Raw genomic sequence first — 22911 nt, 5'->3', positions numbered from 1 at the left:
TCACCATACATATGATCAAGCAATTTAGCAGAAAAAAAAGAGAAAGGCCCTGAAACTTGGCATCCCAGTGGACATTTATCTCTGAGAAATCCCAATGGAGCCAACTTTTGCCCGAGTTTAATAGCAAAGCTGTCACATTTTACACAAATGAGTATTGAAGTCTGTTGGCAAATGGGAAGGGGGTGGGGATCGGGAGTGGAGGAGGAGGGACTGCTGACTGGACTCTTTTCAAAGTGGCTTCAGGTTTTAGGGGTGGGGCCAGATGCTCCGCTTGGCAGGAGGGACGAAGTAGTTAAAATGATTACTAGCTAGGGGTTGGAATCCCAGTCTCTGGGCATATATAAGAGTGTGCAGCCAGAGCAGAGCGGCTGTTGCTTTGCTGCTGCTGCTGCCGCTGCTGCTACTACTGCTGTTGCTGCTGCTGGAGCCACGACTAAGGCGCGCCAGTTCAGTCCCTTAGAACACTAAGGAGGGGACGGTGGCTGCTTAGGTTTGCGCTAGAGCTCCTGTTTCACCTTTCCAACAGATACAGACACAGGAACTCTTAACACTGTCCCCTGCTCCCAGACACACGCCCACGGTGTCCTGCACGCCAGCCCAGTGCCGCGCGGGGCAGCCTGGCAGCAGGTCCTCACTAAAGGCGATGCTTACAGGGATCCTAGCTCCTGCGCTGGGAAGGAGGGAGTAGGACCCAGCAGGCAAGCAAGGCTGCTGGTTAAAGCCACCGGCGGTTGGCGGTGCTGCGGGAGGACCCTGCCTTTCCTCTTCTGGACACCTGCTGCAGAAGAAATCTCGCCACGATGGTCCGCATTGCCTCGCTATTGCTGGGAGCTGCGCTGCTCTGCGCCCAGGGAGCCTTTGCCCGAAGGGTGGTCAGCGGTGAGTCAGGGCAGGGGTATTGTCCGCGCAGCAGAAAACAAGGGACTTGGGATTCTGGGGAGATACGGGGTACTCTGCACTAGGGAGGGGACTCCTCATAGAGTTGGAAAACTGTGCTTAGTGGGGCGTCCAGAGGGACAGTTGAAAAATGTGGTACTCTTTCCTTTTATCTTCACTCCTTATAAAAGTTTCCGTTTTTTTTTTTTTTTTTTTTTTTTTTTTTTTTTTTTTTTTTTGCACCTTCTTCTAGGTACGGAGCAAGCTTAAGCTAAATATGGAGAAACTAGGTCTCTTCAGGGCAAGAGTCTCTACTTTCTTTGGAAGACAGTGAGTGGAACAGAGGCAGACAGGACTAGGGCACCTGTGAGAGGGGTGTGGTAGAGCTAGGCAGACAGCTTGAACACTAAGGGGCTGCAGCATGAATATGAACGCCTCCTCCCGTGGGTCTGGCTGTAGTCCAGCCTGGGTGCTCACAAGGATGGTTTCTGAGACCAGCCCAGTCCAGATGCCTGAGTTTGCAGCCTTTGTTCTCAGGAGGACTGAAAAAGAACAGGGGAGAGCCACTACCCTGTCGCCTTAGCTTTTGTACTTAATTCCAAATTAGAACACTCAGGAAACACCCATTGGAGTGGGGTGGAGGTCTGGTTTGAGGAGTTCGTGGTGGCAAATTTGGATTTGTGCAAACAGCAGGTGCGCAATTAAGTCTCTCAAATCAGTGAAAGGTTAAAATTGCCAAACTTCCTTGCTTTGCCTCTGATCCCTCACCCCCTATCCCCCATCCTCTGTGTTCATTGTCTACTCGTTAAGCAATTCAGTGTCCTCCTTCTCTTAGTTTGAGAAAAGTCAGCGTCTGAGGCAACTGTGAACAGCACCACACAGGGCAGCTGAGCACTCACCCATAGAGAAAGCTCTACGCCATGCTCATCTAACTGTGGGAATGAGTGGTTGAATGTTGCTTCTACCATACAAGGCCAACGTGGTCCTCTGACAGCTGATCTGTCTGTACAATAGGTATCACCAATAAAGAAGTAGATGTAAACTACAGTAACTTAACGAGATCAGAAAACAGACCTTTAGGATCTAGCGTATTAAGCTTGCCTCTCGCTTTCTCCTCTCCGGTTCACTCAGTCAGATACAATTCGCAGTAGCTTTTTACAGGGTGTTCAGAGCCTATGAGTTTAAGTCCTCTTCCTTCCTAATTTAGCCAAAGATAAAGAACTACACAGAGAGCTGTCTGGTGGAACAAACTGTGTATTTCACTACCTTTGTTTATAAGATTTTTATGCAAATAAAATAGCAAAAATTATGCTTCGACCATATGACATTTTAAGAAACAAATAGAAACATTTAACTAACTTAAAGAATGTTCCTTTGTTGTCTTCCTATTTATATACCTTAACGTTCTAGGGGATGGAGACATACCCAGAGTAAAGAATAGAACTCACATACTTTGTTGATGAAAAGTTGAATTTTCAATATAGCGTTATACAAATCATTCCAAACTTTTGGCTATGCTTTCTTTTTCCTTTTTTTCCTTTCCTATTTTTTTTTTTTTTTTTTTTGGCAATTCCTAGGCATCTTGAAGGTAACATCTGGAAAGTTTCTAAGTAACTGAGCATGATTTATTTGATTTAGTATAAATGATGATGTTGACTTGAGATGAAAACAATTACTTAGATATGTTTTTCTTATGGATAATTTGATTTTCTTCACATTGAAATTTATCCATCTACAAACTGATCTCTGAATCATAAGATCTGATCAATTCTAGCTGTTACTGGCTAAGCAGAGAGCAGTCTAAAATCTGTTATTTTTGAAGCAATATTTCCTAACACGTCCACTGTCCGCCTGTTGATATTTGTTCTGAATGGTGTAGCGACCCTTTTATGCCACTAGGGACTGATTACTCAGACTGAAGGGGATTGAGACAGTTTCTTTACTTTCCAGTATTTGGAACACACTTAGAACACATGGAAAAGGATTTCTACTTATTAAAATTTTGAACAAAAAGTGTATAAATCCCACGCAATATCGAATAATCATGTACCCACCATGACCCCAAAAGACAGACACTGACAAACTAAATCTCTGGATATATTTTCCATGTTTCAAACAGTCAGCAAGATACATTATAATCCTTTAAACACACCATTTTTTTTAAGGATAAAATATTTTAGGGATGAATACATTTTGAGCAGCTTCAGTCTCAGCTGAGCTACAAAAGATTTAATAGTCTCTGATGTAATAAGACAGTACACAGACACACATAGAGGGCTCTGATGATAACAATCAGTGTATTTACTGAATTTATGGTTCATGGGAAACTAATTTGAGGATTTGAATTGTATGGAGATTTCTTACTCCACATAGCTGTGTGGAGAACATCTGTTGCATCTATTTAAATACTCAGTTTAGAAAGTCACTAGCTGCTGATGACATTTTTTCTGACAGCCTTTTAAGATTTTTCCTTATGGTATAATATGAAAAGGGGGGATTAAAATTTGAGTTCTCTTGTTTTGGAGACTACGTTTGGAAGCAAGTGACATTTTCAAAACATTTGTAATAGTTTAACAAACTTTTTAATTTCTTTTTCAGAGTTCAGAGCACTGGTCTTCAGTGACCTCATGCTGTGATGTGGCATTGCCCATATTTCAGGCATCCCTTAAATGTCTTGAGAATTCTCGTACATGTGTAATTGAGACACATTTCATATTAAAGGCTGAGTGAAAAGAGACCGTTAGAAACAAGGGTTTAAGCCTGCTACTGACTTTAGAAATTCATGCTCTTCATAGAGTCAGACATAATTTTTAAATGTACAATTTAACCAGTCTCTCTCCACTAACTTTTCTCAGTCTATGGCTTTAAGTCATTCTCCTCCATAATCTCACAGAGAATAAAGAACTCACTATTCATTATAGAGAGATCTAGCTAGTGGAACCAATTATGTGCAGGTCTCTTTCTCTCCCTCTCCCTCTCCCTCTCCCTCTCCCTCTCCCTCTCCCTCTCCCTCTCCCTCTCCCTCTCCCTCTCCCTCTTGCTCTCTCTCCCTCCCTTTCCTTCCCCCCCTCCTGCTCTCTCTCTCCATCATGAAGGAGACTATAGAATGTTGCATAAGTGATGAGCAGTAAGTAGCTTTAAAAAGTACCTTAATAGTAAGGAATATATAAATGAAATTGCAGAGCATATTCAAGCTCACAGAATGATTCCATGACATCATCAAAGTAGAAAATGATGACAGTGCAACTTGCAAAGATGCAATTACTTTAAGTATCTCTTGGGCAAGAAGGGAGCAAATTAATCTTATTACTAGGCATTTAATAAACTACCCATTTATCATGGGCATTAGTCCTTACTGGCTGTTCATCACTATCTTATAGTGGCAATATCTACACATTAATGCTAGAAAAGCATCTATGATTTTAAAAAGGCATTCTAAAAGGGAATGCCCAGCTGATGCTTCATTAGTTATTCTTATTATTTAAAACTTTCTTCTGTGTTAGATCTTCAATTCATATACATGTGCAATCATTTAGACAACTGTAAGGCAAAGACTTTAAAATCTGTTTGAATGTATACCACAATCATCTGACTACAGTGACCAGATTTGTATTTGATACAACATTCAGTTTAGGCCTTAACTGTCATATTGATAAAATAAAATAAAATAAAATAAAATAAAATGAAATAAAATAAAATAAAATAAAAATGACATCATCTATATGTGATTTTATTAGATATAATAAATTTTATTTTATGTCATTTTATATACTGGATTTTATGTTATATGTCATTTGCAATTTTATTTTATATACTAATATATGTATAATATATATTATATATATGTCCTTAAATTAACTTTGATCTAATTATTCAGCATTAAAACTTCACACTCAGAAAACTCCCAGTGCACGATCCTGTGCTCATACTAGCAATCAATAACTCACCAATGTATATTAGAGCAATGTATCTAACACAGGCTAGATACATGGCATGCAACTCTTTATTAATAAAGTTTCTTAACCCTCTATTGCTTCAGACATATGTGGAGAAGCATAGACCCAGAGCTCCCAGGGACTAAACCACCAACCAAAGAGTACACATGGAGGGACCCACAGCTCCAGCCCCATATGTGGCAGAGGCCTTGTTGGGCATCAGTGGGAGGGGAGGCCCTTGGTCCTGTGGAGGCTCAATGCCCCAGTGTAGGTCAATGCTAGGGTAGTGAGGCAGGAGTGGGGGAGCTCCCTCATAGAAGCAGGGGGAGGGGGATAGGATAGGGGGTTTGCAGAGGGGAAACCAGGAAAGGGGATAACATTTGAAATGTAAATAAATAAAACATCAAATAAAAAAAGAAAGAAAGAAAGAAAGAAAGAAAGAAAGAAAGAAAGAAAGAAAGAAAGAAAGAAAGAAGATGAGTAACAGAAAGTCAGCTTGGTTCCAAAACTGAGTTTGCAATTATAAGCTGTGTGAACATGGACAAATTATTAAACTCTCTCTGTACCCTCCCTTCCTTATTTTAGAGATGGGATGAGAAAATCAGCATCACACAGTGGCTGGGGAGCAAGCTAGTGAGCAACATTCCTCCACTGCTCTGTTCATTTCCTGCCTTGTGTTTCTTCCTTAACGTCCCTCTATGATGGCCTTCTTCTCAAAAAAAGAAGATTGAAAGCCTTTGACTACAATCTTTGTCTTGGGAATGTGGAGAGGGTAGGGAGAAGGGCTTAGCTTGGTCAGCCCTGTGTCTAGCGTTGAGCTTCCTAGGGGCAAAAGCTACTTCTCTAATTGAATAGTTCATCAGAAGGACCTCTTAGATGTGAATCAACAGATTTGATTTTCCTACTTCCTCTAAAGGTGTGAATTGCATTGGAAGTGATGCTCACATTCCAAATTATTAATCCATCTCAGACAATTACTACATTTCGGGACTCTATTATCATATAGCCTGCTAGTATTTAAAGTATCGAAAATGATCATGAAAGTGTTGCTCATTCCAACTTCCCTTGGTTATTCTGGATTCAAAGTACTACCTTTTGATTGGATTCTTGAACTCTGAAGTCATATTGTTATATGGGTTTCTATTCATAATCTTTATATTTAGTTCAAATATCAGGATTTAAAATATGAGACCACTCTCTCCTCGGAAAGCCTGTTGTGTCCTGGGGGGGGGGTGTAAATAAGAAAGCCTGCTGCTACCACCATCCCTGAAGTGACCCGAGATGCCATATTTGATTTTCTTAGTGCCAGAGAATAGATTCCAGCTGCAGTGCCTTCTGCCATGAAGTGAATCACAAAATTTATCTTTCATAAATAATTTAATTTTAGTAAATCTGTCCTAAAAACAAACAAAAATTAAGAAATTGCTGTACTCTTGTGAACTGCAACACAGAACACTTGGAATAAATGGGATTTTAGTTCGAGAAAATTGGCTTTATTTTCAGAGGTTATGCAACACGGTATTGCAGTGCCACCGTGTGCTTTAGTATGTTTTGAGGGGGATAGGAAAGAACTATAAAAAAGATCAGCTTCTTGAATTTTAGCTGAGCATCTTAAGCTTAGCTTAGGTGAGAAAGATCATGTTGTCCCTTTTTTCGTATTTTCAGTTTTTAAAATATTTGTCAAAAATAGCAGTTTTTAAAATTAAGTGGATCGTAACTGAAGATAAGAAATATAATACGTCATCTGTTTTGAACAACATGATCTATATGTAATGCTTAACTAATGTTGGTTACATTTTATTATAGTAAGAGGGGTGAGGGAACATTTGACAACCTCACAGCTGCAGAGCATTCTACAATAACATTCTACAATATTTTAAATAACATAAAACCAAGTTAGTGTTTCTATTCAAGAAGAAACAAATTGTCATAACTTCGTGAGTTTGCCCCTGCTTTCTTATAATTGCTAAAACCCCTTTTCAAGTTTTGCCAACATTTGTGATTTTTTTCATAAGTATGAGAACAAAAATAGCTATTTATGGAAATGACAACAGAATATTAGTTGTGACAATAATAGGGATGTTAGTCATTACTAAGAATTATCTGTAAATAAAAGTACATATCTAGGTTTGTGCTCAGTCTGTGTTCTTATATGTACAAATCTAATATGGGTAAATTTTTCTCTATATAATTCTATCCAAATTTACTTGATAAAAATCAAAATATTTAAGTAATTCTTAACTGAGATTATTAAGTTCTAGGTACATATTCAGAACATTTTCATAAAAATACACAAAACTCTCTTGGATGTCTGTTTTTAATCGATATTTCTGGAATCCAGAGTGGAAAGTCTTTGTAGATAACCCAAAAATTAAGGTGATTTTCAACTAGAGATGCTGAATTGAGACTTCTGGAGAGTGAGATAGTATGAATATAACCTTAGTGTAGTATAAACCACTGTGTGACTTACAGAAAATGTACCCCTCCCATTAACTATTTCTGGAAGATTTTATTTGAACATGATACTTAAATCTAAATGCCAGGGAAAGAGTTCATGTAAGCAGCCAGGTGAGAAAGGAGGTCTTCATCCTTATCCTCTAGGAAAGCAGGCTTTTCCAGGAGTGGGAACGTCACATCAGACTGTCTTCCCCAGCAGAACTTGTCTGGGAATTAGGGCAGCATTTGTTTCCCAGCTGTTCGAGTTCCACTGTGCTAGCAGCCAAATGGAATCAGCTGAAGTGTAGCAGCCTCCACAGCTCCAGCTTTTGCCCATTTTGCCACGACTTGGACCAAATGTGCACAGTAAGATAGAAATCAGTAGTAAAGTTGAATTATATGTAAAGGCATTCAGCCAGTCAGCCTTAACTGATTCTGCATAAGCCATAATAATTGTGCAGTAGGTCCATAATTTCTATGAAACTGACTTGCTCTCCTGACCTGGTAGGGGCTTTTTAGTTCAAACATGAAGACTCAGCTGGTACTCACCTGAGGTCCTGTGGGTTAACATGTCTGTTCCTGCTGATAAAAGGCTTCTGTCTTAACTCCTGCAGGAGCCCTCTTTTGTGCTGCTACCATCATCTCTGTTGTTCATTTACTGAGAACGTGAACCACTCATAGGGAAAGATTGCCTGGCATTGAGTGAGAAGCCTGGTAACATATCTAGGATCCATCTATTAGGTGTGAATTTTTTAAGACGCAATTCTTTTTTATTGGTTATGCTATTTATTTGCATTCCAAATGTTTTCCCTCTTCCCAGTTTGCCCTGGGCAAACCCCCTATCCAATTCCCCCCCACCCCCTGCTTCAAGGGAGCTTCCCTGCCTACCCCCTCACCCACCCACTCTTCCCTCACAGCCTTGGCATTCCCCTATGCTGGGGCATCAAGCCAACACAGGACCAAGGGACTCCCGTTGATGCCCAACAAGGCCATCCTCTGCTACATATGCAGGTGGAGCTATGGGTTCCTCCATGTACACTTTTTTTGGTTGGTGGAAAAAAAAATTCTTCATGTGGGCATCATTAGCCATTTTTTGATAATGTAACATAATAGTATTAGATATTTCTGCATCATGCTTAGAACCCTCCTACGCATTCTATTATCAACATTATCCTAATTTCATAAATGAGTATATGTCTATTACATTTTATGTCTTTGCCATACAAACCAGGGATGAACTTATATTTTAATATATCAAGGATAACGAGTGGTGAATTTTAGTATATAAATCATATCAAGGTAGCCTCTTAAGGAACCCCAGTTTTGTTACATATAAATCCATGTTACTCACTAAAATATCCTCCTGCTATTCTGTTTCTCTTTCCCTTGAGAGCTTGCAAAGCAATCTTTAATGAAAGGCACTATTTAAAAATGCTTGAGTGAAATACAAGGCTAAATATCTTAGGGATGAAAATTTGGAACTTGAACACTCAGGGGAATGTAGCTAAGATAATTTTGGAAACTTAGAAATATGTAAAGGATGTACTAGATGAAAATAGGATGACAGCTTGCTTCTTAAATACAATAATAACAATATAAGCTTGTAAGAATCATTGGAATTATATAAGGACAGCTATTTTAAACAATGTAATCATCACAAAACCTAATAATAACTTTTCAAAATTATTCATGATTTATAATAGAAATAACCATCGATGTTTCCATTGCCTCCTGCCAATGAGTATTTACTTCAGACTTATTTGCCACACTAAAATCTTTAAGCTCATTTTCCTTGGCCCTTTTTACAGCTATGTGGAATTTTATTAAAGTTAAAGATAATTTAACTTGTATATTAATTTGTTTTCATGTTTCCGTGTGCAGCTCCCGAGTCCACATCCCTATTAGCTGGCTTGTCTGCATTGCTAAATAACTATTTTGTTTTCTTCCTTTGTCAAGATCCTGAATGCTTATCTCTTAAATACTGTTGTGGGGGTAATGGTCTTCTGCCAATTTCTGCTTGCTCCAGCCTTGAGTGCCATTTCTTATTACAAATTGAAGTTTCAGGGTCTGGGGTATTGCTTCAATGCTGGTGTCATACAGTCGCTCAATAATTAGGAGTAAAAAAATGGTAGATGTTTCATTTATCCCAGTATTTAAGCATGGTTCCCATCCTACACGTGACAACTTTTCATACAAACTACAAAATTAAACAGACAGGATAAGAGAATGTCAAACATTTTACATGGGTACTGGAAGTAAAACCTCAGGTTTTCATGCTTGGACAGCAAACATTCTACACACAGAGCACCTCCCAAGTCCCATTACTTTCATAAATTGAAAATAATAGATTAAAAATTTAAAACTTTCTCATTGCATTGAGAAAGTGCTCTTAAAATATTTTTGTTAGTCCTTTGAGAATGCCACACAGAATAATTTTATCATATTCAGCCCAACTCTTCTCCTTAATTCCTTTCATATCTTCTACCCTACCCCTTCCCAACTTCATGCCTTCTTTTTAGAATTCAAAACTAATCAACTCTAATATGTGTTGTCCATATACTTCTTGGTGTGGGGCCATCCATTCAAACAATTAAATAGAACCGACTGTCTCTTCCCAAGAAAGTATCAGTTGTCCATAGTTTCTTAAAGGTGGGCCCTCATGAAACTCTCCCCACTCCATAGTAAAATACTGACTGACTTTATTCTGAAAAGGTCTTGTGCAGGCAGTTACAGCTGTTGTGGGTTCCTGAGTCTAGTGGTCCTGTCATGTCTATAGAACAGTTTTGACCTCATTCTTCCTAACCTTTGACTCTTACACCCTTTCTACACCCTCTTCCAAGGCCTTGGGTAGGAAGGTCTGACACAGATGTCCTGTTGCTGGTGGAGCACTCCATAGTCACCCCTTTTTTGTAGAGTTTCTGTGATAACTAGCATCCACTGCACAAAGATACTTTTCTGATGTGGTCTGAGAGGTGCACCATCCTATGAGTAGAGACATGTGACCTTAGAGGGAAGGATTGATAATATATATACTCACCAAAACCAACAGTAGTAGCTTCACCTTGGTGGCCCATGAGCTCCCCAATCATTAGTTCTTGAGGAAATTTGCAATATTGGGCATGTATTCCATCCTGGAGAGGAAGGACTTAAGTCTAATCAGAGAGTAGTTGTTTACACCCATAACTATCATGCCACTGTTGCAACCAACCATATTTTGGAGAAAAGAATTCTTGATAGGTTTTCTGTTGTGAATTGTTCTTTTTATTGTAATTAACATCAAACTTATGAATAGAAGCCTCAAACTTTTTGTTTATTTATTTATTATTCTTATTTTTCGTTTTAGGCCAAAAGGTGTGTTTTGCTGATGTGAAACATCCCTGCTACAAAATGGCCTACTTCCACGAACTGTCTAGCCGGGTGAGCTTCCAGGAGGCACGGCTGGCTTGTGAGAGTGAAGGAGGTGTCCTCCTCAGCCTTGAGAACGAAGCTGAACAGAGGTTAATAGAGAGCATGCTGCAGAACCTGACGAAACCTGGGACAGGCATTTCAGATGGGGACTTCTGGATAGGACTTTTGAGAAGCGGAGATGGCCAAACATCCGGGGCCTGCCCAGATCTCTACCAGTGGTCCGATGGAAGCAGCTCCCAGTTCCGGTAAGCTGTAACTGGATCCTGAAGTGTTCATTTGTACCTGGCTGGAGTTGGTGGGGTTCTCATTGATGTTGCTGAGTGTCCGCATGGCTCTGTGTTTATAGGAACTGGTACACTGACGAACCTTCTTGTGGAAGTGAAAAATGCGTGGTCATGTATCACCAACCGACTGCCAATCCCGGCCTAGGAGGTCCCTACCTTTACCAATGGAATGACGACCGGTGCACCATGAAGCACAATTACATCTGCAAGTACGAACCAGGTAAAAGACATCCCTAGATATGGGGGACTTTTTGGGCATGTTTGTTCATCTGAGACTTTGTCTTTACAGTTTCGCTATTATTTCCCTTGAAAGAGGTATTAGCTCACAGCTTGCCCTGTCAATGTACTGAAGCTCATTCTTTGCAGCAGAGTCAACCTAGCGGTGGGCTGAGCAAAGGAGAATGGATAGAAACCATGCAAAGGTGTTTCTAAGAGAAAATAATAATTTGTCCATGGACCAAACTGTTCTCATGTTTTGTAAATGGCCGATGTCTATATGAAGATAGCTTAAAAACAGACTGTATGGAAACTAGGCATAGGCATAGTAAAGTGCCTATGGGCATTCTCCCTTGTGATCAATAGTTCCTTGGTTTATTTCTGTTGAATTTAGGGGATTGAAACAGCTTTCTCCGGGCTCATTAGTACATCATGTCATAGCATAATGCTTGCCGTGTGGTCCTTTACTTGAGTGTAATGTCTTTCGCCATAGTTAAAAGGATTAAGTTCACCTTATTTTCTTACTCTGATTCATATCCTTAGAAAAATGACACTTTCGCCAGTTTTCTTTTGTCATGTGCAGTAACGGGGAAAATTACCTTGACCTGAGGCATATTAGTGTGGCTCCCTGCTGAAATAGTGAAATTGAGTTACTTTAATAAGATACTTCAATTGAGTTGGAATTTGACCTAAAAAGGACTAATCAAAGATGTGCAAATATATATTTGATCCTCTTAGACACTCAAGTTAGAAACTTAAGCCTTGACATATTTATTTTTCTATTTTTCTCCTCAATGTTGGAAAGGGTCATATTACCTTTTCTGAAGGATTGTCAGCATGACCTTATAATATGTGCCCATAGCAATTATAAGCAAGTTCCAATGTTCCTATTATTCACTTGAAATTATACAATTTCTTTTCTCATAAAGCCACGAAGCAAAAGAGATTATTGGATTAGACTTACTCTTGTGTTTATTCTTTTCTCCAGTGTATTAGCCAACTTTTTATATGCCTGGTGAGTTTATACTTTGCCCTTGATTGCTAAATCTGTCATTACACTCACAGAAGCCTTTGAAAAATAAGACTGTTACTCATTTATATTATTTCTAATTGTGTCTCAGAGAAATACAATTGAAATTCTGTGATATTTTAAATGTGTTGTAACACTTGACATTTATTAATGTCAAAATTTTATTATTCATTATTTTATTAGTCATTGCTATTTAGTAATTATTATTTACTAATTGTCAATGTCAAGGATTAAAATGAGTATAGTTAAGTAATATATATGTATTTATTTACATATTATATGTTTGATCAGTTTGAAATATATTATTTATTTTCCTATTTTCAACTCCCATATACTATCTAATAGCATGGCCAATAATGTTGAAAATGTTTTTAAAAATTACTCTGGTTATTCAGAAATGGGATAATTAAATTTTAAGTTTTTTTCTTTTTTCTACTGAAACACATGCATGTTCTTTCAGTTCACTGATAACATCCTTTTTTTTTATATATATACTTCTAAATGTGCTAAAATTTGCCTTTTGGGGCTGTTGAGATGACTCAACAGAGAAAGACACTTATTGCCAAACTTGAAAGCTGAGTTCAGTCCCAGGGATTTACATAGTAGAAGGTGAAACCTAGCCTCTCAAATTGTTTACTGGCTTCTACCTGCAAACCATGGCACTAATGCCCTCAACCACACCCAAAATAGATGTAATCTGAAAAATTAAAATTGGCTCATGAACTTTTACTTTTAGATAAAAATAGCATGGATAGAATTAATTCACTAGATTTTTGTTTAATTAACAGTCTCATTAGAGTTTGTTAAAAAATGTTTTAAATGTAAATAGTTCTCAGTAGAGATGGTTGTGAGCCACCATGTGGTTGCTGGGACTTGAACTCAGGACCTTTGGAAGAGCAGTCAGTGCTCTTTACCGCTGAGCCATCTCTTCCTCCAAAAACTGGGCACCTCACTTCCAGAAGATCCTGCTATACCACTCCTAGGCATATACCCAGAGGATTCCCCACCATGTAATAAGGATACATGCTCTACTATGTTCATAGCAGCCCTATTTATAATTGCCAGATGCTGGAAAGAACCCAGGTATCCCTCAACAGAAGAGTGGATGCAAAAAATGTGGTATATCTACACAATGGAGTACGATATAGCCATTAGAAACAATGAATTCATGAAATTCTTAGGCAAATGGATGGAGCTAGAGAACATCATACTAAGTGAGGTAACCCAGACTCAAAAGGTGAATCGTGGTATGCACTCACTAATAAGTGGTTATTAACCTAGAAAACTGGAATACCCAAAACATAATCCGCACATCAAATGAGGTACAAGAAGAAAGGAGGAGTGGCCCCTGGTTCTGGAAAGACTCAGTGAAGCAGTAATCGGCAAAACCAGAACGGGAAAGTGGGAAGGGGTGGGTGGGAGGACAGGGGAAGAGAAGGGGGCTTACGGGACTTTTGGGAAGTGGGGGGCTAGAAAAGGGGAAATCATTTGAAATGTAAATAAATTATATCGAATTAAAAAAAAAGAAGTTAGCTAAAAAAAAATAAAAAAATAAAAAAAATGTAAATAGTTTGTTGACTAATTACATGTATTTACAAATTAATCCAAAAATATCATTTGACATGGCTGGACACACCACCAATGAACCAAAATTGTAGGACAATATGATAAGTAGCATTCTTTAAAATATTATTATGTTCCAGTGACTACAGAAAAATGCTCTATGTATTATTTTTGTCCATAAAATAACAAAAGTAAATAATGAATTTAATTACTTAATGAATACATTAATAGTTTTTATTCTGTTATTGTTATTGTTTGTTTTTGATGGCAGGGTTTTACTTTATGACCAAATCTGGTGTGAAACTCAAAATATAGCCCAGACTGGCTCCAAACTCATGGTGAACCACTAGACTTCTTGTCATAAATAAAAGAATGTTATGGGCTTGTAGAATGAATGTATACTTTACTCCCCAACCCCAAAGAGCTTTATTAAGGAAGAAACCATTACTGATACCACGATGGGACTCCTACAGAAAGATAAACTTCCATTTCGTTTCAGTTCACAAAGAAGAACTCCGTTCAGAGTGACGCACATCATGAGTACCATGATAGGGGTTCGGAAGGGAAGCTCCTTTGATTCCCTTCACTTTCAGAATATCAGAGGAGTTACATATGTGCCATAGGCAGCACTATAAAGAGAGGATTCCTATAGGTCAGAAGAAACAAAGGGAATTCTTTGCCCTTAAAAATCTCTAGATGTGAGATTTAGGAGTTGAGCGTGTGGCAGGCACCACAGCATCTGGGCTAACCTGAGTGCAAGGACTTTTAATAGAGGCATGCCACTAGATAAGAATTATCCGATTTGGGTGTGTGGAATGAAGGTGTTGTAGTTACCTGCAAGGTGGAAGAGACCTTGAGACCACAGTAGGCCTGCTGTTCAGTTAGAGTGTGCTTCGCTACAGTGTGTCAGTGATGGGTAGGTGGGTTAGTTAGGAGACTCGTAACTTATTCATTCTGCCATACTTTTTTTTTTCTCACGAATCCAATTTACTTTGGCTAAACTGTTAATGTAACAATTGTTTTCTCTAGGGAAAGTATATGAGATGGTAGTACCTGACCATCTTAACAGTATGATATTTCAAAGTTTTCTCATGCATTTGGGAACTGAAAGATCAAATTACATAAAACTAGAAGAGGAACAACTTGCAAATCTTAATTAATCTTAATTTACTACTATTTAAGGGAGTGGGCCCTATTTGAATGCACTTACAGACTCATTGTTTGGGTAGCACAGGCTTGCTCTTCAGAGGGCTGCTGCTTGAGTCAGCAATTCCTCATGCAACTATGCAGTTAACAGCTTATTATTATTGTACAGTAAAGGCTATTACATACAGAATTTACCTTTGTTGCCTTTAGAATTGTTTCTTATTTCTTACATTTTTATTAATCATTCCTGTTATTTATATCTCAAATGATATCTACCTTCCTGGTTACCCCTCCACAATACCCCCATCTCATCAGTGCTCTCCCCCCTCCCCTTTGCCTCTATGAGGGTGCTCCCCCACACTTACCCACCCACTCCAGCCCCACCACTCCAACATCCTCCTTCGCTGGGGCATCAAGCCTCCACAGGACCAAGGGCCTCCCCTCCCATGGATGTCAGACAAAGACATCCTCTGCTACATAAGTATCTGGAGCCATGGATCAGTCCCTCCATATACACTCTTTGGTTGGTGATCTAGTCCCTGGGAGCTCTGGGAAGTTCACAAATTACTATGTACTTTTCATCATTACTGACTGTCACAGTCTAATTTAAGCACTGTACCACTCTTGGCTGCTAACGAAGTTTGGGTTATAAAGGGAATTCATCAAATTGGTTCTTTTGTTTAAAATAATTAATTAAAATAATTAAATATTGACTACTGTTAGTTGAGATTTTGTACACTTAAATTCAGAATATATATTTGTGTACAAACTGTTCAAAAATCAAAATCAACATTCTTTATTGTTTGTTGATACATTTTATTTTTATTAACATTTGTATTTTCCTTGTGTAATTATTAGTCATGATTCCTATGCTAATTATTTGCAGAGATTCATCCAACAGAACCCGTTGAAAAGCCGTATCTTACAAACCAACCTGAAGACACCCATGAGAATGTGGTTGTTACTGAAGCAGGTGATTCTCTTCTGTGCCTTTTAACTCTCACCTAAAGAACTGTGCTTTGAACCAATGTTTCATTAACCCAAGTGAAATTTTTCTTGTGGTTCAGGGATGGGAGACATTAATTATGGGCCCCTCCACATTTTTGAATTGCATTAGACATAATTATGCAATGATACATTCTCAATAGAAAAACATTTCTTAAAATTTCTATTTCAAATGTAACCATCTAGTATGAAACCAAGTGATCAATAGTAACACCTGTGTCTACAAAGCATTTCTCAATATAATGTAGTGAATATCATTTCAACGAACTTGTTTAGTGGCTTAGAACAGTAGTTTGCTATTGAATGTTCAGGGCTCATCTGAGGTAGAGAGGGGGTATAAATAAGGCTGATTATAGCTTCTATTGTCTTCCCTGGTAGAAAAACCTCTATGAGACCAATTTAAAGCTATCACTGTGATATTACTGTGTGGCATGTTGGAAGAGGGTGCACACAATGGGCTCTTTACCCCAATGCCACCCCAGCTGACAGAGTAAAACCAAATCCAATCCTGATGTGAGTTCCCTATTAGCCAGCAATTTCTCTTAATTTTCCTTAGACCTTTATTTTTAAAAACAGGACCTAAACCATATTGACAGAAATGTTTTTATCTATTTCTTTTGTTAGTATTGATCTAAAGACCCAAGTGTTTCAAAATCAATAACTCCTAGCTATAATTTTGTATTTTTTGTCATTAGCATTGGAAATGTTCACAGCAATTTGAAAAGAAATTATTTCACAAATTCTTAAAATGTTTCATGGACCTGGTGAAGGCTCAGAAAGAAGGCTGAACACAACCATTATTGTCTACATTTTGATCATATTAAACTAGCATGTGGGACACACACACACACACACACTTATAAGGAATAAGTAAAGAAAGAGATCTTTGAGCACTTGGAGTGGGGAGTGAGGGCTTTCTTTGATTAAAATAAAGTGCATTTATACATGAACTTAAAAATGTGTTAAGCAGCAATGTATCTCTGAATTACCAATCACTAGATCTCTTTAAACACACTCTTTAGCAAAAGAAAGGATGACCAGTGAAGCAAACTAACTACGGCCAGCTGTTGTCAGAACTATGAACATTTGTGATAGTGTTGACTAACTTTCAGTTTGCAAGTCAAATGCCCCGTTCCTCAGCTTGTCCATAGCAGATGTGTAAATTAAGCCTCTGTGCTTTTTCTGTATCAGGTTATCTGCTCTTAACATCATCCGTAATAGTAAACATAATTAAAATCATTAGTAAATAATTAAAATAGAGATATTTTACTCTTACAATATCTTCTTATGATATTGGTACACACACACATTCATTGATAATAAAGTCATTTTATGCTCTGTAGGTCTTGAGTGTTCATAATTTTCTTTAAAATGTGCTAAGAATATCTGTCACCATAGGGAGTAGGGTTAAAAGTATGCTTGTTTTCAGAATTGAATTAAATCATGTCGTTGTCTCCAGAGTCTTACATCTCTGGATTTCGACTGTATCACTGCAGAGTATGTGTTTATTGCCGTTTAATCCCAGATGCTTCCATTTTATCATGACACTGGGTTTATTGAGTAAGATAATTCATTATTTTCTAGGTGAACAATGATTATAATAATTGTTATTACTTAGTATGCAGTCTTTGCTTGTCCAATGATTCAGAAAATTAATAAAATGGGACAGCTAAGATTAATGCATTATGAAAATGAGCTCATGTTGGAATAACAAATGTAATAGAAAATTTAAAAGTGTGCATACTTAGTTGAGCATGTCAACCAGGGTGTTACAATTTTGTTTAGACTTTTTCCAAAGCATCCATTTAATTTTAATATATTTAATTACATTTAATAATTTAATTTTAATAATGTTTTCTACTTGGAAGTTACTTATTTTGATAAATAGTCTATGTTACCATAATCTTTAGGGACATTTGTTCATAACTTTGTGTTGGTGTCCTTCCTGAGCTATCACTGAACACTAAGATTATTTTTCTTTCATAGGCATAATTCCCAATCTAATCTATGTTATTATACCAACGATTCCGCTGCTCTTACTGATACTGGTTGCTTTCGGGACCTGCTGTTTCCAGATGTTGCATAGAAGGTAAAAAAACATATTGCTGTCCAGATAATTAAGGAAAAATAAAACCTTGAAATAGACTTTGAGACATCTTTAAAATAAAAGTTACTATGTCTTTAACTTATTTTAAAGAGTTTTAGTTTTTTTCTGCTGTCAGTAAAATTCCAGCACATAAAACTATAGTCCATACTTGGATTTAATGAGGCATCCAGTGTCTCCTTTACGCTTCGTAAGTCCTGCAGACTGTGTGCCTTATAGTTTCTTTTTTTGTCAGTCAGGAAGACGGAGTGTCACCTTTACTTGCCATGTGTTGTACAGTTACTGTATGTTGTGGATCTGAAGTTTGAGTGCTTATAACCTCACCTGAGGTGCATTATACCATCCAGTCTCTGGATTGGTAAATTAAAAAAAAAAAAATCATGTTAAACCTTTCAATCAGTTTAAAGATATATTTGTAGTATAGATTCAACATTCAAACCATAGCTTTCTTTTTTATTTCCAAAAGACATCTTTGGATTAGGAAATTAAGTGTAGCTATAAAGATTGCCAGGTGAGTGCTGTAGCTTAGAAGGCTGAGACAGGATTATCATGGATGTAAGGGCAGCTTGAGCGACCATTCTTAATAATAATAATAATAATTAATAATAATAATATAATAATAATAAAGCATTATTTTACAGACAGTCAAACACACACACACACACACACACACACACACACACACGGGGGGGGGGGGGCGGTACTGTCTTACAGATATTTTGAAATAAGTCCTAATGGCAAGATTTCCAGGGAGTCGGTGAAGTGAACTCCTCACGTGTGGTATAGTTTGTCAATTCAATTCCAGAAATATGTGTCCATGAAGAAAGTTAGAGGATGCATTTAAGTAAGGACAGATTTGCTAGAATAAATGGCCTCCTTGCTAATGGTTAAATAACCGATCAAAGGAAGGTTTGCATCGTAGAAGGACCTGCAAACAAAATCATTTTCTCTTTCTGTTTCATTATCTTCTTTCCCTTAAATAAATTCTAAAGAACCTGAAAAGCTGCAACGCCTCCAAAATGTCAATTACAAATCGCCAATATGTATTTATAAGTGATCTAATTTAGGCATTCTTGGTAGCACATGCCTTCAATTACAGAACTCAGGAGCATAGAAAGAGGAGGATTGTTGAGTTTGAGTCTAACATGTACTACATACCGAGAACATATCTAAACAAACAAGCAAGCACACCCTGTCAACCAAATCAAATCAAATTAAAACAAGAATAACAAAAGAAACAAAGTCAAATAATACAAAACAGTAACATTTGAAAGTATGAAATTATTTAAAAATAAAGGTGTTAAACTATCGTAATTAAGACTATATTTTGAGAGTTCTTAATTTTCATTAAAAGACATGTTAAACATTGTAAATTTATTTTCCTGTTTACACACACACACACACACACACACATACACACACACATACACACACACACGAAAATATGTCATTTATTGTCCTGATTCCTAAGACTGTGGATAGAATCATGTTGGTTTCTCACTGGGAAAGCAGTGGCGTAGTAGGGGGATTACAAATCTCTTCTAACCCAGACAGACTGCTAAAGTGGCCATTTAAATAGCAGATCAGTTAGTAAACACTAAATATATGATTCAAACACTCTCACTTGCCAAGTGAAATGTGCTAACATGTTGAGCAATGGGCTTGCCTTTAAGGTTTGTTTTGTTTTCCCCAACAGCAGTTGTTTTCATTCAAAAGATGTGTGGCTGTTTTCACTCAGTTGGAAATTTAAGTGTGAGAAATAAAAGCAAAATTGGGCACTTTCAGTTGCTGGGACGTCCATCATTCTTAGATCCTCCCCTTTTCCTTTTTTCCAGGAAAGCAAGGAGAAACTTCACCAAAGACTCCACTCCATTCTCATCTGAGTGCCTTGCAGAAAGTTTAAATTCCAATCTGGTACACATGGCGGGTTCTCTCATTCCATACCATTTCCAAAATAACTCTCCTTCCCTTAACTAGTAGAGCTGCTTTAGTGAACTGTCAATTACAATTGGAGCCACGTGGATAAATTAACAGCTTTTCTTGCCAGTTAAAAAAACTTTCCTCTTCATAAACTTTGCCTGACTTATTTTCTCTTTATGCTGGGTATACCTGGTAAAATTAAGCTATGTTGATCTTATTTATTAGAAAGAATATCTTTAGAATATGTAACTTGGAATTTTACTTAACACCACGACACTCAAATTGATATGAAGCAAGTATTTTTGCATTGTAATGCTCAAGGCTTTAGAAATAGATCTTTTTTTTTTTTTGTCTTTAAGGAGGGTTGCAAAGTGGCAGGACAGTGGGACTGTGCAAGGGTGTATCTGTGAGGGTGGAAAAAGCTATTAAAGTCTGAAGTGTGGAAGCTTAGGGGTAGACGTAAGTACTAAACATAGACGGCTGTGTACAGACCAAGTGAGACATTTCCAGGAAACCAAGGCAAAGAAATGCAGATCTTGACATGTAATCATGGGGATACTTACAAACAGGCACTTTTACAGGAGCCAGAACAGGAACTACTATGGGAAAGAACATTTGGAATCCCAGGCACAGGCTACCATGAGGGCCTAGGTCTAGTTCTAGGGAATGGAAGTTACATATCGGACACATCTTGGAGATAGAATTCACAAGCTCCTAAGTCACTGAACATGCACTTGCCTTGGGCATGTATTGGTTTGAGAGAGGGGCACAATTAACTTTTCAGGACACGAATGATTTAAGTCCAGTTCAGGAAGATTAATGGGGGAAAGCAATAGGGGGTTACTTATACTTTATACCAGAGCATGGGTTTGTGAATGATTTGACACTAATTGTATCAACCATTATATCAGAGTATCCATGAAGCAAAATTCAGAAGCCTGGCCAAAGAAAACAAGCTTTACTGGGGGAAAAATGGGAAGTTTTAGTACTCTGCCAGGCACTGTTACACATGTGTGTTTGAACTCTATGGTTAGTCAAAAGATGCAGATATATTTGCTTGTCTGTTTACAACATTCATAAGAACTATTTGTCATCTTTATCCACTGAATAATCTAGACTTTTTTATAGGAATGGAAAAGTATGCTCAGGAGGAAAGAAGAACTCATAATATCTGTCTGGTTGTCTCCATTTGGACCAGGTACACATTTAGTTTGATATGACTCAAGAACTGAATTTATTTCTTTTTATGTTTTTCAGTAAAGGAAGAACAAAATCTAGCCCAAACCAGTCTACACTATGGATTTCAAAAAGCACGAGAAAGGAAAGTGGCATGGAGGTATAATAAGGAACTGACATTGTCCAGGAAAATAAGCATAGTTTTGTAATTCTTGATCAGTGTAAGGAATGGCATCATTGCTTTGGAATGGCTTGAAACCTCAAAGGATCTGCAAGATGAACTGTAAGCTCCCCCTTGAGGCAAATGTCAAAATAATTTTTATATGTTCATAGTTTCAGTTACCAAAATTTGCTGAGTGAGACCTGCTTACTCTCCTAAAGAATACACCCAAACTTCATGTAAATGACACGGACCATACAGATATAATTTCTGTAGACACATCTGGAAAACCTGTGTTGGGAGTACTTATTCTTGCTTTTTACTTTTTTTTCATCTTCATAAATTTTGATCTACTTCATGTAATATAAATTGTATTCCAATTCACAGTGTGCAGAAACATTTTACCTTTGCGGAAGCATTTGATGAAAACAGTGTTCTGATATTTATATTTATGGCATTTGATTTTTTTTTACATATATGCTGTTTTCATTAAAAACTGAATTCACATAGACGCAAAGAAATCTTTCCATAGGGAAAACATTTCTTTTGTAGGATAGTTCATGTTCTTTCTGTTTCTTTGCTTTGGGTTCAATAAAGTTTAGGAAGTCTCTTCAGAAATAAGAAACTATTTCATTGACTGTGCTATTAATCTGTTTAAACACTTTACTTAGAGGCAAGAACTGTCTAACTTCAATTGTGCAAGACACGTGCCTTACAATTATTCTTAATTTAAAATTAAACGGATTTTTATAATAAAGTATCTTTACTAGTACTTGTATAGACACCAATATAGTTAACCTTGAAAAAATGGCATCTGCAGTACAAATCACAGGTCTTCACATGTTGCATATAGAATTGCAAATAGCTCCCTGAGTGTCAGGAATCAATGTGGCTCCTCCCTGTCAATCAAACAGGATGACTATTTGAAGGCTTTGGAGTCAGACAGTTGCTGTTTGGCTGAAGTTTTCCTAACTGAATTTAGCCTTTATAATATATAAAGTCCAATGTTTTCCAGCAGTGTGATGCTAAGCAGAACACACTAATATTACTGATTAAAAGAAGAAGAAAAACAAAACTACAAATCACATCAATTAATGGACCCTGGACTAGAGGTCACTGATGTTTGCTTATCTTTGATGAGTGTTGTTTGTGATTGTGAACTGTGGCTTCCTTCTATCTGATGGAGTTCCCTCAACGTGTAGTGTTTGTTTTTCTCAAGAGAGTTGTAACTATTTTGTCTTCAAATGTCCCCGTGTCACTTTTAGCCAAATAAAGAGTTCTTGTTTCTGAAGAATGATCATTGGTGTTGTCTATGTTCTTAAGGGAACAAAGTCCAAATGTGTCTCATCATTACTTGAAGATGAAACCAAAGATTGCGTGTGAAAAGCACAGACAACGGTGAATCCAAACAAACAGGGGGGTTTCTTCTGTCAGTCTTTTTCAGTTAGACAATAATGCACTTTCCTTAAGTAGTCTTGGTTTTCCAAACAAGAGCAAAATGATTCTCAGATCTTTGTCTGCTGCTTTGAGACAGAATGGGCCAACTGCATTCTGAGCTCTCTTAGCCCCATCCTTGTGGGTCAAATGGGAGGCCAGCTGCTTGGATTTAGGGTTTGCTTCTATGCCAACTCCTCCCATTTCTCCCTTTAGCT

At 37.7% G+C, this 22911-nt stretch overlaps 1 protein-coding gene across 3 annotated transcripts; it reads left to right on the top strand.

Moving 5' to 3' along the window:
* The first annotated feature begins 800 nt into the window (after positions 1 to 800).
* Positions 801 to 21308, top strand: Chodl (chondrolectin). Of its 3 annotated transcripts, none has more exons than XM_052158902.1 (6): positions 801 to 879; positions 10591 to 10900; positions 11002 to 11159; positions 15796 to 15867; positions 17886 to 17988; positions 21181 to 21265. In XM_052158902.1, the coding sequence occupies exons 1-6, from the start codon at positions 801 to 803 to the stop codon at positions 21263 to 21265; spliced, it is 807 nt and encodes a 268-aa protein (XP_052014862.1). The 3 variants fall into 3 exon arrangements, with proteins under 3 accessions (XP_052014862.1, XP_052014861.1, XP_052014864.1); XM_052158901.1 differs by having other exon boundaries at positions 15781 to 15867; XM_052158904.1 differs by lacking the exons at positions 801 to 879; positions 17886 to 17988 and having other exon boundaries at positions 10635 to 10900; positions 15781 to 15867; positions 21181 to 21308.
* The last annotated feature ends 1603 nt before the right edge of the window (positions 21309 to 22911 follow it).

This window comes from Apodemus sylvaticus, chromosome 15 (assembly GCF_947179515.1).
Source record: "Apodemus sylvaticus chromosome 15, mApoSyl1.1, whole genome shotgun sequence".
Taxonomy (NCBI): Eukaryota; Metazoa; Chordata; class Mammalia; order Rodentia; family Muridae; genus Apodemus; species Apodemus sylvaticus.
This window is presented reverse-complemented; position numbering and strand designations above follow the sequence as displayed.